At 36.5% G+C, this 10,000-nt stretch overlaps 1 protein-coding gene across 1 annotated transcript in view; it reads left to right on the top strand.

Moving 5' to 3' along the window:
- Positions 1 to 10,000, top strand: part of LOC106880168 (uncharacterized) — a 112,528-nt gene that overhangs the window by 7,220 nt on the left and 95,308 nt on the right. Inside the window, exons 2-3 of the mRNA XM_014930013.3 lie at positions 5,078 to 5,414; positions 5,847 to 5,876. Of these exons, the coding sequence (XP_014785499.1) occupies positions 5,078 to 5,414; positions 5,847 to 5,876 (367 nt within the window). The remainder of the gene's footprint in view (positions 1 to 5,077; positions 5,415 to 5,846; positions 5,877 to 10,000) is intronic.

The following is a 10,000-nucleotide window of genomic DNA, read 5'->3' on the forward strand; positions in this document are numbered from 1 at the left end:
ACACACACACACACACACACACACACACACACACACACACGATGGGCTTCTTTCAGCTTCCGTCTACCAAATCCATTCACAATGCTTTGGTCGGTCCGAGGTTATAGTAGAAAACACTTTCCTGGGTGACACGCAGTGGGACTGAACCCAGAATCATGTGGTTGGGAAGCAAACTTCTTGCCACACATGATAAACATACGAGTTTTGATGCATGACTGCAACTTCAATCATGTCTGAGAATGGAAATGAAACTCAAATGGAAAACAGTTTTTCTTCAAATTTCCGATCAATATAAAGAAAATAGAAAATTACTTACTTCAACTTTAGCTTTACGGAACCTATTTCTTTTTTATAGAGTAAATTTGAAAATTAGGATTTACATTTTTGAAACAAAATGCTTCTGTCTAGGAACTTGTATTTAGTTGAATTTTCACATTAGATATGAAAATCTGTCTCACCTAAACTCTCTCAATTAAATCATCGATTAAAAAGAAATGCAAATATAAGTTCTACCAAGCATATTAATTTCAAATTGGTTGTCTAAAATTCTGTCTGTAAACAAATATAAATTCACTGAGTATGATTGGATATCTTCGAAGATATCAAATAAGGTGGATCGAAGGAAAAGGAATAGAATCTGTTTAGTCAAACGAAAGAAATGAAGTAAATGATCTGTATATTTAAAAGATTATAATAGTTTCGTGAGAGCAGATCTGTGTGTCTGGTCAATGAACTTAGCAGTAGAAAGCGCTGGCTCTGACAACAGAACGTTAGTCATTAAATAACTTTTAACATTTATATTTTGCTTTCTCAGCTCATTCGTTGAAGCGGAATAACTTTCCATTAAAGATCATGCAAAGGTCAAGAAATATACGCATTTACAAAATGGTATTATATATACACATACATACATACGTACATATATACATGCATACGTATGTACGTACGTATTTACGTATATATGTATGCATGTATGATTTTTTCTTCGAGTTTTATTTAAGTTCTTGAAAGAGTTCAAACTGGTCGCTAACAAAGTGACAAGACTTCTTGAGTTAAAAAAAAGTTCTCGGTGTTTACAAATATGTGCTTGAGTTCATGTGTTGGTTGAGCTGAGGATGCACACACTTGGATGTATGCATCTATTCATCTGAAGAGTCTCTGATGGAGAATTTTTGGAATGTCTTACAAACCTTCACTGTGCGACTAAAAGTTTGGTTTTGGAGAAATCGCTTCAGTTTCTTTTGCTTTTCCCCCGTGAGTCTGAATATCTCTCGGTTTTTGTGCGAATTTGTTGTATGTATGTATGTATGTATGTATTTATGTATGTATGTATGTATGTATGTATGTATGTATGTATGTATGTATGTATTTATGAATGTATGTATGCGGAAATTTAAAATTTCAAGTCACTGTCCAGTGCACAGTAAGACTATTGGGAGTAAGGCAGCCTCTAACTTTCGTTAAAGCATAAATCTTGGAGAAGGTTCGAAGTCAATAAATGGTGAATAGAAAATTCTCGTTGGTCGATCGTAGGGAAGTCTTCTATTGCTTTCATGTTATTTGTATATGTCACACACACACACACACACACACACACACACACACACACACACACACACTCTCTCTCTCTCACTCTCTCTCTCTCACACACACACACACAGGCACATGCACGCGCGCATTCACACAGCCCGATGGGTCTCCGCATAATCTCTGTTTATCAAAATTCACGCAGAAGACTTTGACTGGCCTAAAACTATTAATAAGCCCAGTACTAGGGAACCACATTGTTGCGATGCGACTTCCTTAATCACGCAACCATATTTCGCGCGTGGCTTAGTGGTTAGGGGTGCTGTACTCACAATCTCAAGATTGTGGGTTCGATTCCAGAACCGGGTAATGCGTTGTTTTCTCGATCAAAACGCTTCGTTTCACGTTGCTCCAATTCTATCAGCTGTAAATGATTTCCAGCAATAGCTGGGAAGTTAACCCCGAAACACACACGGTAACTGATGTCCTCTCAGTCGCTTAAATGCCATAGTAACCGGGTTAAGCTCCGGCCTAGTGTGTCTTAGTGTTCATGAGTGAAGGCGCGTGGTTTAGTGGTTAAGATATTCGGTTCATGATCGTAATGTCATGAGTTCAATTCCCGGCGACGCGTTGTGTCCTTGAGTAAGACACTTTATTTCACGTTGCTCCAGTCCACTCAGCTGACAAAAATGAGTAGTGCCTGTAATTCAAAGGGTCAGACTTGTCACATTCTGTGTCAAGCAGAATCATCCACAGAACTACGCTAAGAAAGGTACGCGTGTCTGTGGAGTGCTCAGCCACTTGCACGTCAATTTCACGAGCAGGCTGTTCCATTGATCGGATCAACTGGAATACTCGTTGCCGTAACCGACGGGATGCCAGTTACATGACGCATATAATTGATGATTACAAAACGTAAATGCTATAGTTTCGTATAATTTACTCGTTGATTTTCGTCAGGAAATGTATTTTGTTTTCATACGATAGACAATTTTTTTCCCGCTGGAGTTAAATACAGAGCCCAGTTGAACGCTGCCTAGGACACCAAATTGTGAATAACTGAAATATCTACGAAAATGAAGGTCAATACTTTAAATGATGTAATAAGAGATTGCCAAATATCAGCGACTAAACAATTTGGCTGTCGCTAAATATCAAGAGGTATTGACATTTAGACGAAACACTGCAATCCGCTGTAATCATTTCGTGACAAAACGACTGAAAGCCGACTTAAAATGTAACCCTTGATGTCATAACTTTCACTGAAGGGTCATCAATATTAACCAATAAGAGCGATAATAGTAGCTGTTTAAGAGATTATTGCAATTCTTTCGAATAGCCGCACTGACGTTCAACAGGAGTAATTTCTTATTGATGTGTCTAGAAACTTAGATTCTTTTATAGATTTTGTTGTGAACTTTTTGATGGTATTAAGGATGGTGGTATTAAAAAGTGTAAAACTTTTATTGAAATGGCTTCTTTTTTTTTTCAATTGGAATAGAGAAGAATACGATAGCTAAAATTTTGCGAATGATTTTTCATTTGACTATTTCCTTTGAGTCTTTCATTTGACTCTTGCAATTGTTGTTCAGTTGGCAGCTCATATTCTTCAGAAACTCTATTTTTACTCTTTGAGGTATCACTGTAGTTAATCAAATTTATGGTTAGGAATTTGTTGTTGTTGGCACTCCGTCGCTTACGACGTTGAGGGTTCCAGTTGATCCGATCAACGGAACAGCCTGCTCGTGAAATTAACGTGCAAGTGGCTGAGCACTCCACAAACACGTGTACCCTTAACGTAGTTCTCAGAGATATTCAGCGTGACACAGTGTGACAAGGCTGGCCCTTTGAAATACAGGTACAACAGAAACAAAGAGTGAGAGAAAGTTGTGGTGGAAGAGTACAGCAGGGTTCGCCACCATCCCCTGCTGGAGCCTCGTGGAGCTTTAGGTGTTTTCGCTCAATAAACACTCACAACGCCCGGTCTGGGAATAGAAACCGCGATCCTATGACCGCGAGTCCGCTGCCCTAACTACTGGGCCATTGCGCCTCCACGGCTAGGAATTAACTGCTGTTAATGTGGTACAAACGAATGCAAAGAAGCAAAGTCGTGACGCTGGCAGGATTTGAACTGAGAACATAAAGCGACGGAACAAATACTAGAAATACCAATGCTGTAACAATTCTGCCAATTACCGACGCGAGTGAGGGCTAGGTCGCTGCTAGCTCTCACTGCACACGCAACCATGTTCCGCCATCTGATGGTGCGCTACAGAACTAGTCCGGGAACTTTTTGATACTACCACGTAGTGTTTCGGACATAAACACAAATCTCGAAACTTTTTTTAGAGAAAACGAATAGTCGATTAAATTTACTCTAGTAGTTGACTCCTGAGTAATGAAAAGCGAAGTTTACTCCGGGAAACCCTAAGACAAAGAACCAGAGAACTACTACAAGCCATTTTGTCTGACGTTCTGGGCTAATTCACACACCCCACACGCCAAAACAAGCGATACTAGTAAAACACCTTGTAGTTGATATTTTTCATATTAGGATAATAACATATAACTTTTATGTAAGTCATCGCAATACTAGATATTAATTTTTGTTCCTAGACCTCAATGTTAGTCTTGTAATTGCAACTAAAAAGTTATTTTTTAAAAATATGGCATGATCTGCAATATTTCTTGTTTCGTATTTGAAAACATTCCATATTTAAGGTTCCTTTGATATTTTCGCTTCGTAATTCTTTAATGTATTATAAGGATAAGACGTTTTTGCTGCTATTACATGACTTAAACATTTTGAATGCTTAGTTAACCGCACCAGTACTGAAAAGATCAAGTTATCTTTTCCTTTAGAAACTCCTGAAACAAACAAAAACAAAACTGTCGCTCCCACAAAAATGAATTTGCAGCAGGTTGAACCCTGTTGTAACCCAGTTAGAAGGTTTCCTGAAGCACAAAACAAGATCTTTTAAACTGAGTGATGACATCATGAAAAAGGAAAGAAGAAAATAACTAATCAAAGACATTTAACAGCTACATATAAATTTCACTAACTGATGTCAGCAAAAATAGTGACGAATCGGAAGTTGTTTATTACAAATCTGTTAAGCTTTGATTAAGCTAAACATTGCTTATAAAAAGACGAGCAAAGAACAGATAGACAATCAGGCGGACACAGTCAGTCGGACATAGTCACGGTCACTGACAGAGGGACAAAGAAGAAACAGAGGAAGGACGCAGTGATGCGTTAAGTTAGGCTAATGGCTATCCATCTTTCTTTCTTCCACTTCCTTCCTAAAGACAAGACGTGCTTTTACATTTTGTTACAGAAGCAGACTACAACACAAGTCTCATTTTCCGATTTTGCTTTCTTTTCTTGGAACCGTCTTGTTCCATTTTCAACTTTTAACAATAAAACAGATAGTGATTTGAAAACGACCGGCCACTCTTATTTTTCTTTGGAGTCTCTTTCATGATCATTAAATTAATCTCAGTGTTGAAATCTCTAAAATATTTTCTTTTCTATTTTGTTTAATTATAGATGGCACTGTCTCCTTTTGACAAATCTAAGAAGTATGTCGACGTCGGCAATCCGGGATTTTATTCACCACCCATACACAGTTTGAGTGTTCTTGATTGGCAGCCCAGTCGGACTTCTCCATACGACATGTGGCGTTGGAGACAACCTCCAGACGCCAGTCTAACGCGGGAATCAGTCGGCCGCTTGTCACGTTCCTATTCATTTAATGAAGCTGCTAATGATTATGAAACAACCCACTTCCGGCTGAAAGTTTGCTGTACAGTGTTCTGGCTGTTCGTTTTCGTTCTCTGTGTGACCGCAGCTATCATAATCTCTATCCATTTCTACAGAACAACAGGTAAACAGATCAGTGATACATTTCCACAGTATGAATATGATGCTTTCTATTACACAAGGGGCATAGGGCAGTGTACTCACACAATACCACCAGTACCATCCATCCTTATACATACATACATACAAAGATACATACATACAAACATATACATACACACGCAGGCACGCACACGCACACACACACGTACACACATATATTCGGTCGTTTATCCTGTTAAAGACATAACGACAAATGACCTTCAAATCACATCATACTGTTTTTACAAAAGTGGTAAAAAATATTCACATAGGATAATGTCCTATTCATGATGAGAATATCTTTGATCATTTCTTCTCAATGAGGGTTGATCTGGGACCAAAATATGATGATAACATCTAAATACCATTTTTTTCTGTACCTGTGTTTGAAAATCAATTCGTTTATTTCTTTCAGATGTTGTAACAGACAGTCCAGAAAGCGACAGTAAGTAGAAATTTTCTATTGTTTCTCTTTCACATTGACTAAAAGCATTTGTCTGGCTTTATATAGTTTTACTTACTAATTGTAATATCTTTTTGTCTTTTTATCTTTAACTAAATATTTAATTTATTTTAGACGTTGAAGCACTCGTACTTCAGCCAATGTGTGTGTGTGTGTGTGTGTGTGTGTGTGTGTGTGTGAGAGAGAGAGAGAGAGAGATAGAGAGAGAGAGAGAGAGAGAGAGAGAGAGAGAGAGAACACGGTTGTCTAAGCTGTGTGAAATCGCAGTGAAATCTCAGATCACGTCTTATCATCTCAAATAAAGGACGCATTAAATAATTTAGTCCTTAATCCTATACACCCAAAACAAGACAGGGTGGTCACAACTGGAATGCTTTTGATCATAGATTTGCTCGATGAAGACTGACTTAGGAACAAACAAGAATACCGACATATCTAAAAAAAAAAAAAAAACTAAAATCATGCGATGATTTATTTCGGAGACATGGTAATTATCACTTAATCAAACTAGACACCAAAATACGGAATTAAAAAAGGATTTTAAGATTTATGTGTTGGATGCAAGGAGCAGATTGCTATTTTGTTGTTAGATCAATAAAACAAAAAGTCTAGAATCTCAAAAGATATTAATCACCGAGTTGGTTGATCCACGGTACTCTGTGAGGAAGATAGGACTGGTTTCCCACTTTCGCTGGTGTGTATATTCCACTCTGGACGCTATGTCGGTCCGTTGAAGTATTACTCATTTTTACCGGCTGAGTGGGCTGGGGCATTGTGAAATGAAGTGTTTTGCTCAAGAACACAACGCAACACCGGGTCCAGGAATCGAAAGCACAGTCTTACGATCTTGAACCCAACACCCTAACCACTAAACCATGCACCTCCACTTAGGCTGAGTTACATGGATATACATGTGTGTATGTATGCATAGTCCACGAAGGCTGAAACTTCGAAGTCACTGTCACACCAGTTCTTGTAAAACCATGATACACATATATTCTGCAAAAAATATTAATTTTTCGGTTTAATATAAAATTGTTCTTATTATTACTCGACATAAAACAAAACTTAACATCTATGTATATATATATATATATATATATATATATATCTGTGTGTGTGTGTGTGTGTGTGTGTGTGTGTGTGTGACACCTATTGTGAGGTAGAAACACGTGTCCGTAGCTGTCTTTTTTTTTGGTCTCCATACAATCAGACTTTTCCTTAATGACATATCAATGTCGGAGAATTCAATTTCCGATATCAGCCCGCCTTCTCATTTAGAATTGGCTGTAATTGCCTGAAGGTAAATTTTTCTCTCAAATGTTTTTTTCTCGAATTTCAATAAGTCAAAGAATTTATGTTGTATCGTTTATTTACTTTTATTTGTTCTTATTGTTCATATTCATGCCACTGGCTGCTCTAAAGTTATTTCTGTTACACTATTATTGTTTTAATTATGTATGTATTTCACGGCCTGCAACATACTTTCTTTCTTTCTTCTTCTTCTTCTTCTTCTTCTTCTTCTGATAACTTTGTTTAGGCTTAGCAGCCCTTCCTGTTTGTTTTCACTGTCCTATCATTTATATATATATATATATATATATATATATATAGTTTTGTATTGAAAGAAATTGCTCTTTCTAGAGATGTCTTACATCCAAGCGTAAACCGGTTTCTCTCTATATCGATTAATTTATGGATGTTTCAATGTATGAGAACAGAATTTTAGTAATATAATATAAAGAAAATGGAAAGTTTGAACACAGCAAAATCAATTTATTTACAAAATAGTAAATTTCATAACGCCTATGCGCGTTTCAATATTTACCTTCATTCATGTTTTACAATTAAAAATTGCATTATGAATTTCACATGCTGTCTTTCAATCTGTATTGAACACTACATCTATTAGGATGTAAATGAATATGTCAATTTTTGCCCGGAAGAGGTTTTTACCTTCTAAATTCATAATGTAACTTTTGATTGTAAAATATGAATTATAAAATATGAATGAAGGTAGATATTGAAACGCGCGCAGGCGTTATGAAATTGACTATTATATAAATAAATTGATTTTGCTGTGCTCAAACTCTCCATTTTCTTTATTTTGTATACACACACACACACACACACACACACACACACACACACACACACACACACACACACACACACACACACACACACACACACACACACAGATAGATACACGCACACCACATGCACACATACATGTATATATATAAACAACTATAGGTGGTTTGTGGCATGATTATAACTGAAGCCGGCAATTTCAATTAGGAAAAGTGACAGGCAGAGTTTTTGTTCTCTTTTACTTGTGACAACAATCTCGTTGTTATTTCCTTTCTGTAGTGAATATATTATAAGCAATATACTTAGTCGCAGCAAATTGGGAAGACAGCGAAAAGAAATAATTTAAGAACACTTGGATCTTTGGGGTTTGACGGGCAACATTTGTTTTCTTAACGAAACACTTTCAAACTTGGGACACTGGTAGAATGTGTCATATAAAACAACTTCTTCTCTTAACCTTCTTAACAAAAAATTGTACATCGCAAGTTATTTCATGTTAAAGTTGTCGTATTTCTGTAATTTCAACCAATCACTGACGTCTATTCAGCTGAATACAGTTACTGCTGTTCGGTGTCAAGTGTATTATTCCCTGTTTAATTATATCATTATTCCCTAGTAAGGGTTTAGGGTTTTAGGGTTAGGGTTCGGGTTTTAGGGTTAGGGTTTTAGGGTTAGGGTTTTAGGGTTAGGGTTGGGGTTAGGGTTGGGATTAGGGTTAGGGTCAGGGTTATGGTTATGAGTTATAGGGTTAGAGTTAAGGTTATGGCAAAAATAATCATAACCCTAACCGTAATCCTAAAACTAACCCTAACTCTAAAACCCGAACCCTAACCCTAAAACCCTAAAGCTAAAACCAGTACAAACGCACGAACGATGTCATAAATAAGAGTAACACGGGTAGTTGTTGTTGACAAACAACGGGACTAATTTTATTCAAGGGAAAAGATCCCATGACACCGTTACGGCATTAATTGTTTTCACCTCAATAGACGTCAGTGATTGGTTGAAATTACCGAAATACGACAATTTTTTTTACATAAAATAACTTCGAATACAAAATTTTTTTATCTGTTCTATACCACAAAATATACAAATATTCGAAGTTTGAAAGTGTTTCGGTACCAAAAACACTACAAAAAAAAAATGTTGCCCGTCAAACCCCAAAGATCCGAACACTTTAATATATTGGGGGAGAAATGGGATATTTATTCTGAATTATAGGATCATTATTTTACAGTTGGAGGCGGGTGGGGTGAAGACAAAAAAGACAGGAGGGAAAAAATGGGATATTTATTCTGAATTATAGGATCATTATTTTACAGTTGGAGGCGGGTGGGGTGAAGACAAAAAAGACAGGAGGGAAAAAATAGAATTAACGCGAAACTGCATGTATGTAGACAGGGAAACTTAGGTTTGACACATATATGATAAGGAATCAATTTGAATATTTCGAAAGCAGGAATCAAGGAAGTAACAATAAATAGTCATTTTTGATTAGAAGCTCAGCACGATTTTCAAAACTGTTCATTTATGTATTTGCACGCGAGTGTGTGAGTGAGATTTTAAAACTTCTTTCTGTTTTGACACTTGTGTCGAAAGGCGAGGTTATTGAAGTCAAACAGATTTGCATCGAAATAATTCAAACTATCGCTTGTATTGTAGTTCACAAATGTGTTTAGTTTGCTTTTAGAAATAATATATAGAAATAACCTTTTAGAAATCATATGAAGAATAAATTGATTATAGAAAACATTATGAGACAGTGTCTTTGTTGGAGACATTAAATTGTATTGAATTAACAATAGAATAAGAGGTCAGATGATGTTCATATTACGTAATGTTATCACTCAGGGATATTGTGAACAGAAAGAGATAAAACAGGAGAGAAAGAATGAGTAGAAATATTAGAAATAGGAATCAAAGTGAAGGAATAACAGGAAGGAGGTAAAAAGAGAAGTAAGAGAAGAGGCTTTGAACAAGATTTAATCTTTGAATATCTATCTTCTATATAT

Source organism: Octopus bimaculoides, chromosome 4 (genome assembly GCF_046866305.1).
Source record: "Octopus bimaculoides isolate indiv1 chromosome 4, ASM4686630v1, whole genome shotgun sequence".
NCBI classification, from domain to species: domain Eukaryota; kingdom Metazoa; phylum Mollusca; class Cephalopoda; order Octopoda; family Octopodidae; genus Octopus; species Octopus bimaculoides.